This window comes from Phocoena sinus, chromosome 20, assembly GCF_008692025.1.
Source record: "Phocoena sinus isolate mPhoSin1 chromosome 20, mPhoSin1.pri, whole genome shotgun sequence".
Lineage (NCBI taxonomy): Eukaryota > Metazoa > Chordata > Mammalia > Artiodactyla > Phocoenidae > Phocoena > Phocoena sinus.
Genome location: NC_045782.1, coordinates 35343942 through 35366598, shown reverse-complemented (window position 1 = coordinate 35366598; position 22657 = coordinate 35343942). Strand labels below are relative to the sequence as shown.

The 22657-nt window shown below is 43.7% G+C and overlaps 1 protein-coding gene across 1 annotated transcript in view; it reads left to right on the top strand.

The window, feature by feature from the left end:
- Positions 1 to 22657, top strand: part of B4GALNT2 (beta-1,4-N-acetyl-galactosaminyltransferase 2) — a 52322-nt gene that overhangs the window by 17394 nt on the left and 12271 nt on the right. Inside the window, exons 2-7 of the mRNA XM_032616712.1 lie at positions 9161 to 9361; positions 10293 to 10430; positions 14063 to 14169; positions 15359 to 15396; positions 18001 to 18181; positions 19216 to 19302. Of these exons, the coding sequence (XP_032472603.1) occupies positions 9161 to 9361; positions 10293 to 10430; positions 14063 to 14169; positions 15359 to 15396; positions 18001 to 18181; positions 19216 to 19302 (752 nt within the window). The remainder of the gene's footprint in view (positions 1 to 9160; positions 9362 to 10292; positions 10431 to 14062; positions 14170 to 15358; positions 15397 to 18000; positions 18182 to 19215; positions 19303 to 22657) is intronic.

The following is a 22657-nucleotide window of genomic DNA, read 5'->3' as shown; positions in this document are numbered from 1 at the left end:
ATTGTGTTACTGTCGATTTCCCCTTTTATGGCTGTTAGTATTTGCCTTATGTATTGAGGTGCTCCTATGTTGGGTGCATAAATATTTACAATTATTATATCTTCTTCTTGGATCGATCCCTTGATAATTATGTAATGTCCTTCTTTGTCTCTTGTAATAGTCTTTATTTTAAAGTCTACTTTGTCTGATATGAGAATTGCTACTGCAGCTTTCTTCTGATATCCATATGCATGGCATATCTTTTTCCATCCCCTCACTTTCAGTCTGAATGTGTCCCTACGTCTGAAGTGGGTCTCTTGTAGACAGCATATATATGGGTCTTGTTTTTGTATACATTCAGCCAGTCTGTGTCCTTTGGTGGGAGCATTTAATCCATTTACATTTAAGGTAATTATCGATATGTATGTTCCTATTACCATTTACTTAATTGTTTTGGGTTTGTTATTGTAGGTCTTTTCCTTCTCTTGTGTTTCTTGCCTAGAGAAGTTCCTTTAGCATTTGTTGTAAAGCTGGTTTGGTGGTGCTGAACTCTCTCAGCTTTTGCTTGTCTGTAAAGGTCTTAATTTCTCCATCAAATCTGAATGAGATCCTTGCTGGGTAGAGTAATCTTGGTTGTAGGTTTTTCTCCTTCATCACTTTAAATATGTCCTGCCACTCCCTACTGGCTTGCAGAGTTTCTGCTGCAAGATCAGCTGTTAACCTTATGGGGATTCCCTTGTCTGTTATTTGTTGTTTTTCCCTTGCTGCTTTTAATATGTTTTCTTTGTATTTAATTTTTGATAGTTTGATTAATATGTGTCTTTGCATGTTTCTCCTTGGATTTATCCTGTATGGGACTCTCTGTGCTTCCTGGACTTGATTAACTATTTCCTTTCCCATATTAGGGAAGTTTTCAACTATAATCTCTTCAAATATTTTCTCAGTCCCTTTCTTTTTCTCTTCTTCTTCTGGGACCCCTATAATTCGAATGTTGCTGCGTTTAATATTGTCCCAGAGGTCTCTGAGACTGTCCACAGTTCTTTTCATTCGTTTTTCTTTTCTTTTTTTTTTTTTTTGCGGTATGCGGGCCTCTCACTGCCGTGGCCTCTCCCGTTGAGGAGCACAGGCTCCGGATGCGCAGGCTCAGCGGCCGTGGCTCACGGGAGCAGCCGCTCCGCGGCATGTGGGATCTTCCCGGACCAGGGCATGAACCCGTGTCCCCTGCATCGGCAGGCGGACTCTCAATCACTGCGCCACCAAGGAAACCCCATTCTTTTTTCTTTATTCTGCTCTGCAGTAGTTATTTCCACTATTTTATCTTCCAGGTCACTTATCCATTCTTCTGCCTCAGTTATTCTGCTATTGATCCCTTCTAGAGCATTTTTAATTTCACTTATTGTGTTGTTCATCATTGCTTGTTTCCTCTTTAGTTTTTCTAGGTTCTTGTTAAATGTTTCTTGCATTTTCTCTATTCTATTTCCAAGATTTTGGATCATCTTTACTATCATTATTCTGAATTCTTTTTCAGGTAGACTGCCTATTTCCTGTTCATTTGTTAGGTCTGGTGGGTTTTTACCTTGCTCCTTCATCTGCTGTGTGTTTTTCGGTCTTTTCATTTTGCTTATCTTACTGTGTTTGGGGTTTCCTTTTCACAGGCTGCAGGTTCGTAGTTCCTGTTGTTTTTGGTGTCTGTCCCCAGTGGCTAAGGTTGGTTCAGTGGGTTGTGTAGGTTTCCTGGTGGAGGGGACTAGTCTAGTGCCTGTGTTCTGGTGGATGAGGCTGGATCTTGTCTTTCTGGTGGGCAGGTCCACGTCTGGTGGTGTGTTTTGGGGTGTCTGTAGCCTTATTATGATTTTAGGCAGCCTCTCTGCTAATGGATGGGGCTGTGTTCCTGTCTTGCTAGTTGTTTGGCATAGGGTGTCTAGCACTGTAGCTTGCTGCTCGTTGAATGAAGCTGGGTCTTGGCGTTGACATGGAGATCTCTGGGAGATTTTCGCCGTTTCATATTACGTGGAGCTGGGAGGTCTCTTGTGGACCAGTATCCTGAACCTGGCTCTCCCACCTCAGTGGCACAGTCCTGACGCCTGGCTGGCGCACCAAGAGCCTGTCCTCCACACGGCTCAGAATAAAAGGGAGAAAAAATAGAAAGAAAGAAAGAGGATAAAATAAGTAAGATAAAATAAAATAAAGTTATTAAAATAAAAAATAATTATTAAGAAAAAAGTTTTAAAAAGTAAAAAAAAAAAAAAAAGATAAAAAACTGGATGGTCAGAACCCTAGGACAAATGGTGAAAGCAAAGCTATACAGACAAAATCTCACACAGAAGCATATACATACACACTCACAAAAAGGGGAAAAGGGGAAAAAAATAATATATCTTGCTCCCAAAGTCCACCTCCTCAATTTGGGAAGATTCGTTGTCTATTCATGTATTCCACAGGTGCAGGTACATCAAGTTGATTGTGGAGCTTTAATCCGCTGCTTCTGAGGCTGCTGGGAGAGATTTCCCTTTCTCTTTGCTCGCACAGCTCCTGGGGCTCAGCTTTGGATTTGGCCCCGCCTGTGCGTGTAGGTCGCCTGAGGGCAACTGTTCTTCGCTGAGACAGGACGGGGTTAAAGGAGCAGCTAATCCGGGGGCTCTGGCTCACTCAGGCCGGGGGGGAGGGAGGGGCACGGAGTGCGGGGCGGGCCTGCGGCGGCAGAGGCCGGCGTGACGTTGCACCAGCCTGAGGCGCGCCGTGCGTTCTCCCGGGGAAGTCGTCCCTGGATCCCGGGACCCTGGCAGTGGCGGGCTGCACAGGCTCCCTGGAAGGGGGGTGTGGAGAGTGACCTGTGCTCGCACACAGGCTTCTTGGTGGCGGCAGCAGCAGCCTTAGCGTCTCATGTCTGTCTCTGGGGTCCGCGCTTTTAGCCGCGACTCGCGCCCGTCTCTGGAGCTCCTTTAAGCAGCGCTCTCAATACCCTCTCCTTGCGCACCAGGAAACAAAGAGGTAAGAAAAAGTCTCTTGCCTCTTCGGCAGGTCCAGACTTTTTCCCGGACTCCCTCCGGGCTAGCCGTGGTGCACTAACTCCTTCAGGCTATGTTCAAGTCGCCAACCCCAGTCCTCTCCCTGTGCTCCAATCGAAGCCCGAGCCTCAGCTCCCAGCCCCGCCCGCCCCGGCGGGTGAGCAGACAAGCCTGGGCTTGAGCCCTGGTCTGGGAAGATCCCACATGCCGCGGAGAAACTAAACCCGTGTGCCACAACTACTGAGCCCACACACCTAGAGCCCACGCTCTGCAACAAGAGAAGCCACCGCAATGAGAAGCCTGCGCACCACAACGAAGAGTAGACCCCGTTCGCCGCAACTAGAGAAAGTTTTTTTTGTGCGCAGCCACAAAGGCCCAATGCAGCCAAAATTTTAAGAAATAAATAAATTTTAAAAAAGAAAAAAAGAAAGAATTCAGAAGCATCTGGAGTACAGCCACAAACAGAGTTGCTGGAGTAGTATATGAAAGCTTGTCCCTCACGGTTACCACTACTGTGAATTCTCAGAGGAAGTTCTGATAGTGAACCTGGGGTAGCTGGTCAGCAGGACCAGTAGTTGGGAAGGAGTGCTGGACCCAGAGTCGAGGGAAAGAGGATCAAGTGGATGGAACTTGCCAGTACCTGCAGTGCCTCTAAATTTCATGCAAATTTCTCTTGTGGCCATCACTAACCTGGCGTTACACAGGGAAGGGAATTCAAGGAAACATGGTTCCAGCTCGGTTCATTTGAGTACAAAACTACCACATTACCCTTCAGAGATAGAATATTTGCTGATGAAATGATATGATGTCAAGATTTTCTTCAAAATGATTTGAGAAGTGAGGAAAATAGGTAAAGAAATAGATAAATCCATTTTGTACAGGAGTAGAAGGTGGGTAATGGGTACAGTAAAATTTATTTTATTTTTCTCTTTATTTTTTGTATTTACTTGGATTTTTTTCTATAATTAAAATTTTTTTTTTTTTAAGTACCCCACTCACCCCTTGCATTTTTTCCCCTTGGGTATCATTAGCTTCATGGGTTTTATTTATTTATTTATTTATTTACGGTACGCGGGCCTCTCACTGCTGCGGCCTCTCCCGTTGCGGAGCACAGGCTCTGGACGCGCAGGCTCAGTGGCCATGGCTCATGGGCCCAGCCGCTCCGCGGCATGTGGGATCCTCCCGGCCCGGGGCACGAACCCGTGTCCCCCTACATCGGCAGGCGGACTCTCAACCACTGTGCCACCAGGGAAGCCTCATGGGTTTTATTTAATTTTATTCAATGTGTTATAGTTAATTATAGCCATTGTTCTTGTTGATGTATCAATTGTCCCAAAATATGGCTGGTAGAAGACCCTAAACTGGCTTCTTTTTCTTTGGACATAACTGTGGTCTTCTTAGATAGCTTCCTTCCTTTCTGACACCACAGGATATTCCAGACTTGCTTTGAGTTTTCCTTGCCCCAAAGCCAGAATCAACCATTTCTCCAGGGGGCTCTGATTTCCTTTAGAAGGGAACATACTGCATGGGAACCAAGATCCAGATGTTAGGTGTGCCCATGTTACTAGTGTGGCGTCATTTCTTTTTAAAAATTTTTTATTATAGTTGATGTACAATGTGTGAATTTCTGCTGTACAGCAAAGTGACTCAGTTGTACATATATATTCTTTTTCATATCTTTTCATTATGGTTTATCACAGGATATTGAATATAGTTCCCTGTGCTATGCAGTAGGACCGTGTTGTTTACCCATTCTCTATATAACAGTTTGCATCGGCTAATCCCAAACTCCCAGTCCTTCACTCCCCCACTCCCACTTCTCCCTTGGCAACCACAAGTCTGTTCTCTATGTCTGTGAGTCTGTTTCAATTTTATAGATATGTTCATTTGTGTCATATTTTAGATTTCACATATAAGTGATATCATATGGTATTCGTCTTTCTCTTTCTGACTTACTTTGCTCAGTAATCTCCAGGTCCACCCATGTTGCTGCAAATGATATTATTATTTTATTTTTTATGGCTGAGTAATATTCCATTTTGTGTGTGTGTGTGTGTGTGTGTGTGTGTGTGTGTATATATTTTATATATATATATATAATATATATATACACACACACCACATCTTCTTTATCCATTCATCTGACAACGGACATTTAGGCTGTTTCCAGGGGGTCTGGCTATTGTAAATAGTACTGCTATGGACATAGGGGTGCATGTATCTTTTCGAATTATAGTTTTGTCTGGGTATATGCCCAGGAGTGGGATTGCTGGATCATATGGTAGCTCTGATTTAGTTTCTCCATAGTGGCTGCACCAATTTACATTCCTAGCAGCAGTGTAGGAGAGTTCCCTTTCTCCACACCCTCTCCAACATTTATTATTCGTAGACTTTTTAGTGATGGCCATTCTGACTGGTGTGACGTGGTACCTCGTTGTAGTTTTGATTTGCATTTCTCTAATAATTAGCGATGATGAGCATCTTTTCATATGCCTCTTGGCCATCTGTATGTCTTCTCTGGAGAAATGTCTATTTAGGTCTTCTCCCATTTTTGATTGAGTTGTTTGTTTTTTTGTTATTGAATTGTATGTTTGTATGTTTTGGAAATTAAGCCCTTGTCAGTCACATTATTTGCAAATATTTTCTCCCAGTCCATAGGTTGTCTTTTTGTTTTGTTTATGGTTTCCTTTGTTGTGCAAAAGCTTGTAAGTTTGATTAGATTCCATTTGTTTATTTTTGCTTTTCTATTGCCTTGGGAGACTGTTTTTGGTCCTTTCTTAAATGAGGGATGTTTAACAAATTAAGAATGGATGTTGGATTTTATTAAATACTTTTAAAATCATCTGTCAAGGGCTTCCCTTGTGGCGCAGTGGTTAAGAATCTGCCTGCTAGTGCAAGGGACACGGGTTCTATCCCTGGTCAGGGAAGATTCCACATGCCACGGAGCAACTAAGTCTGTGCGCCACAACTACTAAGCCTGCGCTCTAAAGACCGCGAGCCACAGCTACTGAAGCCTGCGTGCCTAGAGCCTGTGCTCTGCAACGAGAAGCCACTGCAATGAGAAGCCTGTGTGCAGCAACGAAGACCCAACGCAGCCAAAAATAAATAAATTTATTAAAAAAAAATCATCTGTCAAAATAATCATATTGGGTTTTCTCCTGACCTGAATTTTCTCTTGGTGAAATTTATTAATAAATTATGTGATTGTTGGGAGGCAGAGACATCGAATAATATCCTTCTAACTGAGAATGAACTTTGATACCGGAAAACGAAGCAGGCAACTCCATGAGGTGCAGTTATAAAGTTTATTGTGGGTAACTTACTTATGGGCTGGATCTGGCAGAGGACCCAGAGGCATTTGATCCATAGACATTCAAAGCTGCACTGTGCTGCAGAAAAGGGTACAGGGGGATTTAAAGGGCCAAAGCTAAAAATAGAATCTGACTACTAGGGAGAATCATGTCCATATTGATGGGAACCGGGTTATTTTCCCCTCCCCTTGGGAGTCTCATGACCATTAACCATCTGCGTCAACAAAAGGCGTCCTTCCAGGGCTGAAAAGGCCAGGGGAAAAGTTGATAGGAAACTTACCTTTCTTGGGCACATTCCTTGTGAGTAGGCTCAATGACATGGAAAAGGGAGCAGGTAACAGTTTAAGGAGAAAAAAACTATAGAATACCAGAAAAGCCATTTACCTGGAGAATTTTTTTCTCCCCACTTTCGTTTGTACTCAGTGACATAATTCTTAGTTTTATTTCCTGACGGCAAAAGGAAAAAAACCCAACCCTCAAAAAGGTCAAGACCACGTTCCTCTGTTGTCGGTGATTTGTTTCTTTTTGTTAGGTTGAAAATTGTGTAATGAATTTGATGACGCTGTCATTCTTTAAAAAAAGAAAAGAAAAGAAAGGGGAGCGAGTAGGACTGTGGGCCTAAGATAAGCTGACAAAATGGAGTCAGAGTGGTTCAGCCACACTATAGCACTGAGACATCCTTGCTCTCCTAGAGAAAACTCCATTTGTTAATGGTGAATCTTTCATTTAGGATACCACTGTACTGTATTTGCTAATATTTGTTTAGCATATTTACATCATTATTCATCTACACCTACATTTGCATCGTTGTAAAACTTTTAATATTTATTTAATTAATTTATTTATTTAATTTATTTTATTAATTATTATTTAATTTATTTATTTGGTTGTGCTGGGTCTTAGTTGTGGCTCGCTGGCTCCTTAGTTGTGGCACGTGTGCTCCTTAGTTGCGGCTTGCTGGCTCCTTAGTTGTGGCATGCGAACTCTTGGTTGCGGCATGCACGTGGGATCTAGTTCTCTGACCAGGGATTGAACCCGGGCCCCCTGCATTGGGAGCATGAGTCCTAACCACTGCACCAACAGGGAAGTCCCTAAAACTGGTTTTTATAAATCGGCATTGAGTTGTTTACTTATGAAACATGGATTTGGGACTTTATTGAGTACATAGGCCTTTGACAACTTCCTCAATTTTTTTTCACTTTTACAGATCTGTTTAGGTTATTTGTGGTTTTCTGGAAAGTCATCTCTTTCATCTAGCTATTCAAGATCTAGGCTTCTTGTGTCGCTCATCTTCTATCTTCTCTCCCTTCTCTCCTCCCCTCTATTCTCAGTTCAGGGGACCAGGTTTAACTGATCAATATCTCTGCTTCCCGATTCCTGGGAAGAAGTTCTGGCTGATCAGCCCAGGTCAGAGGTGTCCACCCTTGGTCCAATCAGCCATGGCCAGGGGAGCATCGTGTGGTACAACTAGACTCATAGGTGTCACCTCTGTGGGTCAGGAGAAGAGTCTTAGAGCAGGGAGGTTATAAAGTAGGCAGGTATCTCAAAATTTTTCTCCTCAGTGCTTAGATTTAGCAATTATTTCATTTCAGGATTTTTTCTAACTTGCCACTTTCCATTTGCATTGTTATTAAGTTCTTGTTTCTGCTTTTCTTAGATTCATTTTGTTATCTATTTTCAAACTTCCTATTTGATTGTTTAATTTATTTTATGTCTTGTGATCAGAAATTTGTATTTAAAGCTTCAAATTTTCCACTCAGTATAGTTTTAGTGTGTTCCACAGTTTTGTATGTAGTATAGTACCTCCATTAGTTTTATATTTTTGTTCTAATGTTGTCCTTGATTCAAACACTTGCTTTGGAAAGCTTTAAAAATTTTTTTCCACATTGTTGGGAGAGGGGGCTTATTATTATAGGTTTCATTTTGATTGTACTTGTCAGAGTGTGGAGTGTATAATCTGAACGATTTCTACTTTATTATGGTTTTCTTTTTTTTTTTTTTTATTATGGTTTTCTTTGTGTTCAAATAAGTGGCCCATTTTTGTAAATGTTCTAAAAGCTTTTTAACAGAATATGAGCTCTATAATTTAGTTGCTCTATTGCTTTATATATTTTTGAGACTTGATCCGTTAAGGACTGAGATTTTAGAGTGTTAGATGTGAGAATGTTAGAATCTATGACTATCTTCGTATTTGTAATCCTTCTCCTTCCATATCCTGCCATTCTTTGCTCTGTGTGCTTTAATGCTATTATTTAATGGATAAAGTTCATGACCTCTACATCTGTTTTGTGGATCATTCATGTGATCATGATAAGTGATCCTTTTGGTCCCACTTAATTTTTTTGCCTCGAATTCAACTGTGTTGACATTAATATTGCAAACCTTACTCTTTATTTCCCCTTGGGCTCTTTTTGCCTATTCTTTTTTTTTTTTTTTTTTTTTGCGGTACATGGGCCTCTCACTGCTGTGGCCTCTCCCGTTGCGGAGCACAGGTTCCGGACACGCAGGCTCAGCGGCCATGGCTCACGGACCCAGCCGCTCTGCGGCACGTGGGATCTTCCCGGACCGGGGCACGAACCCATGTCCCCTGCATCGGCAGGCGGACTCTCAACCACTGCGCCACCAAGGAAGCCCCCGCCTATTCTTTTATTTCTGATTTTTTATTGAGTCTCTCTGTTGCAAATTGATTCTTTACTCTTCTATTTAACAGAAATCAATCTTGCTAAGTAGTGTAAGATACAGGTTTAACTGACGTTTTTCCTCCAGTTACTGTTCCCGTCTATATTACACAATCAAGTCTTTTTTGTTTACATAATCAAGAAAAATAACTTTAACAGCCTTTGCTCTTTTGTGTCGCAACAGCTGTAGATGTCTGTGGATGCTCAAGATGTCGGTCTCACTCTTGACCCTGGGCACTGTGTTATTTATGTTCAGAAGTGTATACCTTTATACACAGTCCAGTAACCACAAACCACGGCTCTCTCACCCTGCTCCGGCTGCCGGGATGCTGAAGCTTCTACCTGAGGAACATGTCAGGAGCCTCTTTGCCTATGATGGAATCTGGTGAGATAACAAGTTATTCCACCTTGGTCTGACCTTTCCTTCCTGTGGCTCACAGTGTCCTGTTGTGCCCACTTTACAGCCAGTTCCCTACCTTCCTGCACCTGTGTTGATTGCGAACGTGATTCCAAACCACGGAACCAGGAAAAGGCTTGGTCTGCAGGGCACGGACTCTGTTCCCAGCGAAGTCCCTTACGATTTTGGAGGGCCTGTTTAACCCAAACCACAGGAAAGATGCTGCCTTTCTTTCCCTCTGGCTTCCTCTTCTGGTCGGGGTTGCTGAGATGCCACTGACATTCCTACGACTCTCAAATTTAAAGAAGCTTGGGGAATTCCCTGGCTGTCCAGTGGTTAGGACTCTGAGCTTTCACTGCCGGGCCTGGGCTCGATCCCTGGTCGGGGAACTAAGATCTCACAAGCCGCGCAGTGTGGCAGAAGTTTGGTGCAGGAGATGACTCGAGAGGGGGCCTTTTTTTGGATTATAAAATTTATTTTTTATTATTTTATTGGAGTCTAGTTGATTTACAATGTTGTGTTAGTTTCAGGTGTACAGCAAAGTGATTCCGTTATATACAGAATATTGTGTAGAGTTCCCTGTGCTATGCAGTAGGTCCTTGTTGGTTATCTATTTTATCTATAGTAGGGTGTCTATGTTAATCCCAAGCTCCTAATTTATCCCTTCCCCCCACGTTTCCCCTTTGGTAGCCATACGTTGGTTTTGAGAGAAGGGCCTTCTTGCCCTTTCCCCTTCCTTCCCCTCCCTGTGTCTTTGGGAACAGCCACTGCTGACATTCTAGAGTCTCAACCCAACCCGGACGGTGGCTATGGGAAAGGAGAGTCTGAGGGGAACAACACACTGGGTTAGGCTTCAGGCCCCGCCTTACCCACCAGCCCACCCACCCAATCCGTGACCTTAGTCCTCATCTTGTTCTAGGCTCTTCCCGAAAAACCAGTGCAAATGTGAAGCCTCGGGACATCAGGGAAGCTATAACTTTGAGGACGCCTATGGCCAGAGTGACCTCCCGGCGGTGAAAGTGAGGAGACAGGCTGAATTTGAACACTTTCAGAGGAGGTAATGCAGACTATAAGGGCTCTTGGGCCCTGAGGTGGAACAGAAGCTCTCCCTACTGTCTCCTGAGGGTGTGGGTCCAGGGAGAGAAGGAAGGCACTCCTGCTCTTGCAGGGTCCCTGGAAGGAACTATTAGGAATAAACCAAGTAAAGAGAATTGAGGAAATAGTCCTTCAATAAAGATTTATAAAACTTGGGAATGCGGGCTCCCCTGGTGGCGCAGTGGTTGAGAGTCCGCCTGCCGATTCAGGGGACACGGGTTCGTGCCCCGGTCCGGGAAGATCCCACATGCCGTGGAGCGGCTGGGCCCGTGAGCCATGGCCTCTGAGCCTGCGCATCTAGAGCCTGTGCTCCGCAACGGGAGAGGCCACAACGGTGAGAGGCCCGCGTACCGAAAAAAAAAAAAAAAAGATCAATCTGATCTAGACAACATCTCTCAATGAGGGTACAGTATAACAGAGGGATACAGACTGTGCCCTCCCCCCGGGGTCAAGTGGCCACTCTCCCCACCACATCCTCCCTGCGCCACCATCATCACAGAGCACACGAGCAGTCTGTGGCCCAGGGAGTGTTTTCAGCAAATTGCATGGAACTCAAGAGTTCAATCCCAAGCTCAATGTTGTAATAGCAGTCAGAGGGAGGGATGTGGTAGGTTTTCAGAGGGAGAACAGCATCTAGCTCTGAGAATTGAAAAAGGAACTTCAAGAAAAAGGTGACATTCAGAGCTGGCCTGACCTCTGTAACTGAACAGATGACTTTGTATTCTAGCTTTTGGAGTCTGGCTCTGGGTTCTCACCCTTCCAGGAAAGGGACTTGATTGATCTCTTTGTCCTCAGTTTAGCACTGTGCCAGGCAAGTCAAGAAATGAATGAATAAGAGGCATAGGGTGATGTGTGACTCTGGACAGAGCTCTGGGTGTGATTCACTTCCTAAGGGAAGAGAAGCAGTTTGGAGGATGAAGCTTCAGGCATTAAAAAGGAATGAAGTAGATCCCGCTGTACCTTTAGAAGGTGAAGTAGATCTGCACCTTTCCGCATCAAGGTGCAGAAAGTTTGTACAGTGTATTAGTTTGTGTTTTTAGAAGAGGGGTGGACGTTTGTGTGTTGCGTGCGTGTGTGGAGGTGTGTTTATGTATGTTGGGGGTGGGGAGTATGAACAGTGGTGTAAATGTTTAACAATGGGCTTTTGATAGTGGCTTGTAGTGTCTGCCAACTTCTGTGGTTTCAATCACACTGTGGCTGATTTCAAGCTACAGACAAGACATCACTGAATCCCAGTTATAAAACATCTCCACCATACAGATACAATAGACAAAAATAACCTCAAGAGCAGAATAATAGGAAAATGTAGTAAAATAATTTGGAAGTGGAGAGTTTTGAGTATTTATTACCTGTGTTCCCATTGTATTTAATTTTAATTGTATATAATTTAATTTTTATTACTGGCTGTGTTTAAAAGCTGGCTTTCAAAGCTCCTGAAAATTCAACAATTGACTCTCCTGCGTCAGTACAACCAGATCTCACGCGCCACTATTATACATGAATATCAATGGCTGTGTGTCCCTTGGCGGCAGGCAAGCGAGTAAGCAAGATTTTGCCTTACAAGCCCCTTTCACACAAAGTGTCCAAGCTTTCCAGGGGACAGCGGGCTGGGCCAAGTCATTGAGGCACCTGCTTTCAATGGCTGATACGCTGTCTACTAATTTAGGGGTATCCAAGAGGCCCGGCTCTGGGAAATTTTTCTGCTAGTCAGTCCCCCATGCTCAGGAAAGAAGATCCTGCTTGGGGCTTTCTCCTCACCTCAACCCTTCAAGGGCTCAAGATCCTCACATTTTCCCCTGCGGTCTGAGGGACGCCCCCCACCCCCAGTTGTAATTACACTCTGGATAAACTATACTCAGATGCACAAACTCTTGGGCTTTTTGTCCGTCATCCGAGCGCCGGGAGTCTCCTCAGCTGCCGTTTCACAAAAGAGGTACCAGGTGTGCACCAAATGAGCACTCAAGCAACACCAGGAGCCTCAATGATACATTTTTAAGAGCGTTCGATACATCCAGCTCATTCCTTTTAATTGCTATACAACTATGAATATGAATGCAATGAATTTTATTAAGCCATTCCCCTATTGAAAGATATTCAGATTTTTGCAAAATTTTCATTATTGCATTTACATAATTTGTAATAATATTACATTATACTTACATTCTTTCATTCATTTATTAAGATGTGTATAAGGATGTTCACTTCAGGCAATGTTGAAACAAACCTCCTTATGCATGTGCTACTGTTGACAACCACAAGTTTCTCCCCTTACCTAGCATCTGAATTACTGAGTCGTAGGATATGCTTATTTCTGCTTTTAATAAATGTGGCCAGATTGCCTTCAAGAGGACCAATATTAATTCACACTTTCATGAAGAGTCGGGACGTGTAGTACCTTATTTACATACTCTCTACCTGATCAACACTGGCTATCATAAAATTTTAAAGCTTCAAGGAAAAGGTATCATTGTTTTTTGCATTGTTTTTAAAGTTGCATTTCCCTGATTAATATTGCAGCTGAGCGTGTTCCATATATTTATTAGCCATTTGTATTTCCTCTTCTGTTAATTGCCTATTTCTGTACCTTTCCATTTAAAAATTTTGTCCTTTTCATGTTCCTGTGAATACTTCAGGAGTCTAATCTTTCTTCCAGGTAATCTAAATGATTTCCATGGTTAAGCGGATCCCTGAAGCCTACCTAACAACCGTATTACCTTTAGTCCCTCAAACAGTCAAAATATCACTGGATTGTGTTATGCGTTTGACTGAAGGTTGTTACAACAACAAAGCCACCTGGAAATGGTCACTGTGGTTGCTCTAAAAATATTGAGACAACATCCACTCCTAGATAAAGTTTTATATATTTGTTCAGTGACAAGAAAAGTTTTACCACCGTTCAGGAGTTGGTCTGCTTTGCCCTTTGTCCAGCGTATTGGTTGTCAATTACTTTGTACCTTGCCTACCAGGAAGTTCAGATGTGTCTTTGGTGTTTAGCAACTGCTGCTGGGTTGGCCGATATGGTCTGATTATTTTGTTTCTTCTGTTTTGCTGGTTGTGATTTTGATTTTTTTGTTTTTATTTATTCATTTATTTATTTTTGGCTGTGTTGGGTCTTCGTTTCTGTGCGAGGGCTTTCTCTAGTTGTGGCAAGCGGGGGCCACTCTTCATCGCGGTGCGCGGGCCTCTCACTGTCGCGGCCTCTCTTGCTGCGGAGCACAGGCTCCAGACGCGCAGAGCTCAGTATTTGTAGCTCACGGGCCCAGCTGCTCCGTGGCACGTGGGATCTTCACAGACCAGGGCTTGAACCCGTGTCCCCTGCCTTGGCAGGCAGACTCTCAACCACTGCGCCACCAGGGAAGCCCGTGATTTTGATTTTGAATGTGCTTTGTTGTAATCTGCTTCAATTCCTTTGCGGAATTAGAGGCTGGACGGAGGGGCAGGAATAAAGGAGGAGAGAAAATGGAGGGCAGATCGGGCCAGTCTACTTTCAATTTCTCACCATTGGCAGCACAAAGCTCTGGGTACAAACATCACTTTAAGAACTAACTAGGGACAGGCGTCAAAGCAGCTGCCAATGGTTTTGTTTCTCTGCAGAGAAGGGCTGCCTCGCCCACCGCCCCTGCTGGCTCAGCCCAACCTGCCCTTTGGGTACCCTGTCCACGGGGTGGAAGTGATGCCCCTGCACACAGTTCCCATCCCAGGTAGGTACATCTCCGTTCAGAAAAGACCCGAGCAACTTTCTTATTCCTTCTTAAGCAAAAGGAGGAAGCAGAAGGGAACAGTCATTCATAGGGTACCTGCTGTGTACCCAGCACAATGAAGCTTGACATGGTTTCATTTAATGAAATGAAACCATTTCATTAGCCTCACTCTTTCCACCACTGGGAACCGCCCTTAGTAGCTGTGACCTCCCTGGGTATCCGAGATAACATAGAAGAGGACAGAAATCTATGTGCATCGAGGAATCTTGGGACATAATTGGCTTTTTGGTGGCCTCCAGCATCACGGGAGCAGGCAAAGCATGAGCCCATCTCCAGGGAGTGCATATGGCAAAGAATATTTATGCCAGTTAAAACTCCCCTCTACGAGGGAATTTTACACACTCTTAGTTCAGCACCACATCCCTGTGAGGTAAATATTATTTTGCCAACTTCACAGAGTTATCTAAGGCCACATAAGAAGAATATGTCTGAATTAGAGCTTGAATTGATCATATTATAAGAACAGAGATAGATTCTAAAATAAAATCATTTGGGATGAATTGCTAGTGTTTTTGAAAAGTCATTTAAAAAATGATTTGCCACTTTGGATAGTTCTTTTTTTATTGTGGTAAAACATACATAACATAAAATTTACCATTTTAACCATTTTTAAGTGTCTAATTCTGTGGCATTAAGTACATTCACATTGTTTTGCAACCATCACCAGCAACCACCTCTAGAACTTTTTCATCTTTCCAACTGAAACTCTGCACCCATTTAACAGTAACTCCCTCTTCCCCCCAGTCCCTGGCAACCACCATTCTATTTTCTGTCTCTATGAATTTGACCATTCCAGGAAACTCATATAAAGATGATTCATTATTTATCTATTGCTTCCTTCCCTTCAGTAACAGAGATACCTGGAAGGGACTGGATTAATTCACAGCGCCCATCCAAAACTGAGGGTGGGCATTGGAGGCTTTAGAACTGCTGGAATTTGAGAAGGACCATGGGACACCATCTAATAAAGCCCTGGGGAGAGGGGAGTGGTCAGCAAACTCCCTGGATAGGTGACACTTAAAGGGACTCTGGAGGGATGTGTAGGAGTGGACCGGGAAGGTGAGAGCATCAGGGAGTCCTTGGCATCCTCTCAAATGTTGTTTTTTGTCCTTTTTCCTGTGTTCTCCAGGTCTCCAGTTTGAAGGACCAGATGCTCCCATCTATGAGGCAAGGGTCACCTTCCCAGCTCCCTTTTGCACTTGGCATCCTGTCCTTTGCTCACTGCCTGTGCCCTCTTCCCCCCATGGTAGCCGGTTTCAGATTTTGACAGAGTCTCTATCCTGATTAAATATTAGACGTGAGTCCATGGTGGGGAGAGGGGGAAGGGTGCCTATAGAAGTCATGAATTTTCCAGCCGTGGGGTAGCTGGAGTTCCAGGGAGGACTTCCAGAGGACTGGGCCACCAAGGGTCCTGCTGCCTTCAGCTACAAGGAAGCTGCCGCCACAGCCGGGCTGTGTTGCCCCTGTTCGGGTCAGCGCCAGCAAGGTGGATGCTCTGTGGCCTGCCCTTCTTTCCCATTTAAGATAGCTCCAAATCAAGGTCTATGCAAGTATGTCTAAGGGGTGGGATGTAAATCACATCCAGACCCTAACTGAAAAGGAGTCTGGGAAATATAGTTTTAGTTTTCCTCCTGCATGCCACACGAGGCTGTAATAGGTGGTGATTGAGCAAAGCTGCTCTGTCCTCCAGAGGGCGCCTCTGGACACCTTCCCCGCAACTCCCCTCACCGCCGCTGCCCCCTACACCTTTGTCGCTTTGTCTCTACTCTGTGTTACCTTCTTCATGGCACTTATCATACCTGAATTACTTTATATGTGTCATGATATGCTTATTGCCACTCTTCCTCACTAGACTATAAGCTTCTTGAAGGCAGGGAGTCTGTCTTATTCACTGCTCTTTTCCCAGTGCCTGTAGTTTGGATCTCAGAAAGTATCTCTCGAATGACTAAAGTATTTTCAGCAGGAATGACATAATCTAGGTTACTTTTCCTAAAGATAACTGGCTGTCGCAAAAGACAAGAAGGCAAGGGAAAGAGTAGCAGTGGGGATGGAGAGAAGCAGATGGCTTCTAGCTACATGTTGAAGGTGGACCGGGCAGGACTCACTCATGGATTGGCTGTAGGCGTTGGGGAAAGAGCAGGACAAGAATGACTTCATTTGGGGACTGGAACAGCTGAGTGGGTGGAGGTGCCATTCACAAGGCAAGGAGAGCCAGGGACGGGGTGGAAAACAGGTTTATCGAGAAAAAAACATAGTTCAGTTTTGAAGATATCAGTTTGAGCTGCTTGTGAAACTTCCTAGCAGAGCAACCAACAAAGCAGCTGGATTTCAGAAAGATAGGAGCTGAAGATGTACTTAAAAAAAAATTATTTATTTACTTTATTTATTTATTTTTGGCTGCATTGGGTCTTCATTGCTGCATGCAGGCTTTCTCTAGTTGCGGTGAGCGGGGGCTACTCTTCATTGCGGTGCGCAGGCATCTCATTGTGGTGGCTTCCCTTGTTGCAGATCACAGGCTCTAGGTGCGCGGGCTTCAGTAGTTATGGCGCGTGGGCTCAGTAGTTGTGGCTCACAGGCTCTAGAGCACAGGCTCAGTAGTTGCGGCGCACGGGCTTAGTTGCTCCACAGCATGTGGGATCTTCCAGACCAGGGATCGAATCCTTGTCCCCTGAATTGGCAGGCGTATTCTTTTTTTTTTTTTTTTTTTTGTGGTACATGGGCCTCTCACTGTTGTGGCTTCTCCTGTTGCAGAGCAGAGGCTCCGGACGCACAGGCTCAAAGGCCATGGCTCACTGGCCTAGCCACTCCGAGGCATGTGGGATCTTCCCAGACCTGGGCACGAACCTGTGTCCCCTGCATCGGCAGGCGGACTCTCAACCACTGCGGGCAGGCGTATTCTTAACCACTGCACCAGCAGGGAAGTCCCTGAAGATGTACATTTTTAAACCATCAGCATATGAATAGTATTTAAAGCTGCTGCCTCCTCTAGTGAGAAGCGGTAGATTAAGAAGGGAAGAGGATGCAGAACCAAACCCTGAAAAACTCTCTTTGGAGGTCAGATAGACAAGGAGTCGGCAAACGGAATTCAAAAGGAGCAGCCATGGGGCTTCCCTGGTGGCGCAGTGGTTAAGAATCTGCCTGCCAATGCAGGGGGCACAGGTTCAATCCCTGGTCTGGGAAGATCCCATATGCCGTGGAGCAACTAAGCCCGTGCGGCACAACTACTGAGCCCATGTGCCGCAACTACTGAAGCCTGCATGCCTAGAGCCCATGCTCAGCAACAAAAGAAGCCACTGAAATGAGAAATGAGAAGCCTGCGCGCTGCAATGAAGAGTAGCTCCCCCTTGCCACAACTAGAGAAAGCCCGTGCGCAGCAACGAAGACCCAACGCAGCCATAAATAAATAAATTTTAATAAATAAATAAATGAGAGAGAGAGAGAGAGAGAGAGAGAGAGAGAGGGAGAGAGAGAGGGAGAGATAGATAGATAGATATATGAGCAGCCGGGTAGGAAAGGGTAGGAAGAAATCTTTAAGAATGGTATCCTGCAAGGCAAGAGTTAAGAATGCTTCAGAAATGGCCCTTGAACACACCAGGTCCTAGGACTTGATTCTTCTTTACTGGGGCTGGGGCAGCAACCGCAGAGCCAGACCCTAGGTTTCAGGGGCACCCGTGATCATTCTTCTCTCGTGTTTATGCACTCTGCTCCCTGCTGGCCATTCTGGGTATATGCTGTTCTTTGCACCTCGTCTTTCTATCTCATCTACCCTAGGTCACCCTGACAGCTTCTCTGGGGACACTGAACACCCTCGCTGACATCCCAGACAGTGTGGTACAGGGCAGAGGCCAGAAGCAGCTGAACATTTCGACCAGTAACCGGAAGCTTTTGAATTTCATACTCCAGCACGTGACATACACAAGCACAGAGTATCAGCGCTGCAGGGTGGATGTAGGTGAGAGGCTGTCCTTGGATGCTTAGGGACCTGTCCAAAATGCTTAGGGACCCAGAAAAACACCATCAGGCCCTCAAAGTCTTCCTCCTCCAGGAAGCCTGCCTCTCTAGCTCCTGTTTCTAACTCTAAACACCTAATTTCCCAATTACTGTACCCAGTGCTATCCCCCACGTTGCCATTGACCACATAGAGTGACTCGAAGGAAAGGACAGGCAAAATGCCTGCCCGACTCTCCACGAAGACAGATCATTCATGCTGTGTCCCTAGAAACCATCCAGTTCTGTTTCTCATTCTCAGTAGCAAGCAAACCTGAAGATGTTGGCTGCAGTAGATGGGGGGCAGTCTATGCATCAGTATCTTGTCCTGGGCACTAACAGGAAAGAGGGATGTGGGGAACTAGAAGCCCCCAGGTCAGTGGCTTTGTCTTCCTCCTCCCATCCCAGTCCCCGTTCCCATCCCCAGAATTCCTGGGAGAACAACTCCTGCCGCCGGCAGGGCAGCCCCAGTTTCTTTCTGGTTGAATTCAAGGCACCCGTTCCCATTTTGAGCAGCTACACAGGATGCATTCCCAGGACACCAACAGAAAAAATGAAGTGTGGGACAGATTTCCCATGAGCACAAACTAGAGGCAAAGTTCTCTTCACTTCAGATTTTCAAACATTTTTTTATCACAAAATGACCCTGTGAGGTATAAAATGGGGCAGGTAGTATTATCTTGGTTTTGTAGATGGAGAAGGAGGTGAAGTGATTTACCCAAGGAATTTCAGATAACAAGGCAAAGTCAAATTTAATCCATCCCTCTGATTCCAAGCCCACTTTACCCAACAGATTCTTACAGGGAGGAAATGTGAGTTTTGGAGGTGATCAACAGGTTGCCCCAGGGATGCGCAGCAGGTCATGAGCCATGCTGCCATAGACTATGCGGTCCTCAGTCTCATTCCACCAGTGCACTCCTGCATCCCGTCGGCTTCCCGGGCAGCGGGGGGAGTGACCCAGACACAGTGCACCCAACCTGACCTTATTTCTCTCTCCAGTGAGTCTGGAGTCCAAGTCCTCAGTGGCCAAGTTTCCAGTGGCCATCCACCTTCCTGTTATGCCCAAGTTATATGATCCTGGACCAGGTAAGGCCCTTGTCTCTGGGGCTTCATGGTGGGTCCTATAGAATATTGGTGAGATTCAGAAGGGATCCCATCTTAGATGGAGGAGAAGAATAATTATAAAGATAGAGTGGTTCTAGAGCAGGAATATGTACATCAATGGAATCAAATTAGAAATCTAGAAATAGACATGTTGATAGTTTACCATGTGATAAAGATAGCTTTTCAAATTAAAGGGAGAAAAGATGGATTATTCAAGAAAACATGCAGGATAACTGTGTAACTATGTGGAAAAGAACAAGTTGAATCTATCTCACAGCTCATACCAAGATAAATTCCAAATAGGCAAGTATCTATTTTTTTGGAAGTACTAGAAAAAAACATGGAGTTTAAAAATAACTTTGGAGGGACTTCCCTGGCAGTCCAGTGGTTAGGACTCCGTGTTTCCACTGCAGGGAGCATGAGTTCAATCCCTGGTCCGGAAACTAAGATCCCGCATGCCGTGTGGCACAGCCAAATAAATAAATAAATAAATAAATAAAACTTTGGTGTATAAGGCTTTTCTAAATATGACACAAACCCCACAGGCCATAAGGAAAAGACTAAAAACATAAAATACATAACAATTTTTAATATTTTTATGACAGAAACTTACCATATGCAAAGTCAAATGACAAAGGACAAATTGGGAAAAAGTATCTTCAACACACATTAAAGTCAAAGGTCTAATTTTACTTAAGAGCACTTGTGAATCAATAAGAAAAGAACATGAATAAGAAAAGAACAATAAGAAAAGAATAAGCCAATTCACAAAAAGTTAAATTCAAGAATACTTTTAGCCATTAAAATACATGCTCAATTTCATGCTAAGAAAAGTGCAAATGAAAACTACATTCATATTGTGTTGGAAGAGTAGGGAAACATAAACTGTGAGCGGTATCTTAGTTCCCTGACCAGGGATGGAACCCGCGCCCCCTGCAGTGGAAGTGCAGATTCTTAACCACTGCACCGCCAGGGAAGTCCTGTCAGCATTTTAAACGTATGTGTGCTTTGGTCCAGCCGCTTATCGTGTGGCTTCTAGAAATTATCCTAAGATGCTTACATCTGTGTGAAATGACATTTGTTTGAAGGTATTTATTGCAGCATTGTTTGCAATGCCAAAAACCTTAAAAGTGGGAGGCACTGGTTAAATCAAGTGTGGTCCATTGGTATAATGAAATGCCACGCAGTGCCATTCAGAAGGACGGAGGAGGAAAACAGGAGCAGGGAGGTTTTTATTCTGATACAAAATGCTTTCCAAGATGTACAGAAAAGAGTAAAGAGTAAGCTACCTTTTCTGTAAAAAGAAAGGGGGAAAGAAGACATAACTGCTTGATTACAGAAAAATAAACAAGAAATTAGTAATACTGGTAAACTCCTGGGAAGAAACCAAGTAGTTGGGAACAGGGATGGGAAGAAGTATTTTCATGGTATAACTTTCAATACATTTAGAATTTTGAACAGTTGACTTTTTTTTTAACTGTATTACCTATATATTCAAAATGTAATCTATTCAAATAGATTCTTTTCAAAATATAAATTGTTATTTTAAAGTAATAGTATTAAATATCTGTGGAGAGGGATTTAAAGTATGGGCTTAACATCATAACTATCTCAAAAATAAAAGAAATAAGTACAAGGAGTTCACAAAAATCCCTTTCTGGCTTCAGATTTGTTTTAAAGATAAAGTGTTACCAATAAAATGGAAATCACCACAATCTTCTTCCCCTCCCTTCTTCCAGCAGTCATGATCTTTCTTTTCCCTGTTTTTGTACATTTTTTTTTTTTTTCCGGTATGTGGGCCTCTCACTGTTTTGGCCTCTCCCGTTGCGGAGCACAGGCTCCGGACGCGCAGGCTCAACGGCCATGGCTCACGGGCCCAGCCGCTCCGTGGCATGTGGGATTTTCCCGGACCGGGGCACGAACCCGTGTCCCCTGCATCAGCAGGCAGACTCTCAACCACTGCGCCACCAGGGAAGCCCCCTGTTTTTGTACATTTTAATATGTAGATTTCTATTCTTACAGATGTGTACACACACACACACACACACACACAGCATATACAGTGTGGTACAATGCATTTTTGAACTTCTCATAAAAGTTACATTGTATGGCATGAAGTTCTAGTTTCTGACCTTTTGTCAGTCCATGGCTTGTCTTTTGATTTTGCTTCAGGGTCTTTTGTTATTAAAAGCTTTATCCTTTAATAAAATTGATTCGTTGTTTTCTACCTTTTGCTTTTTGTGCCTTATTCAAGAAATTCTTCCCTACGTTGGAGCCATAAAGATACTCTCCTATTTTTTTCAAAAGTTGCACATGTTTGGTTCTTACATTTAGATACTTACGTGTGGCATGTGAAGAGGACCTAATTTTTTGTGTATGGAGAGCCTGTTGTCCCACCACCACAGACCTAGTGGTGCAGCTGCCTACTGCTCGTACAGCCGGCCCCTCACATACCCGCTTTCATGCATGCAGGGGTCTGAACCTTTTTTAGGTCACATCGATCTATTTATCCTTGGGCTCTCATTCCACAACGTTTCCATACACTTTATAACAGGTTTTGTATCTAGTGGGGATAAATTCTGTACTTCAGGATGACTGTATTTCATTTAGCAAAATTTTCTCAGCCCTTCTTGGTCTTTTACTTTTTCATTAGCGTTTTGGCATCAGCTCATCAAGATCCTCCAAAATCCCTTGAGATTTTGATGAGAATTTCATAGAATTTGTAGCTTAATTAGAGATGAATTGACAGTTTTATGAAGTTGAATATTCCCAACCATGAATCTGGTATACCTCTCCACGTTATAATCTCCATGTCATAGTCTCTTCATAGGTTCTTCAATAATTTATTTTCTAGTTTTATTTGTAGAGGAATGGCACACTTCATTGGATTTAGTCTTAGGTACTTTATATTTCTTATTGCTTTTATAAATTGGATCTTTTTCTTCTACATTTTAATTGGTTGCCGTTGGTATATAGGACATTAGTGATTTTTGAATGTTGAACTTACACAAGCAGCATCGTTCTTGCACTCATATTAGTGATTGTTTTTAACATGGAGTCTCTTGAACAAATAATAATTTTTGTCTCTTCTTTTCCAGTTCTTATCATTTGTTTAGTTTTCTTTTCTTACTGCATTTTGCTAAAATCTCCGGTACAGTGTTGAATGATAGCAGTGGTAGCAGGCACTTTTGCTTGTTCCTGAGTTTAAGAACATTCGAATGCTCTACCGTTCATGTTTGCTGGGTAGGAGTGTGGTAGATGTGTCAGGGTAAGAAAGTTTCCTTCTTTCCTTCTATTTCTGATGTGGACCATTTTTTTAAAGTCTTTATTGAATTTG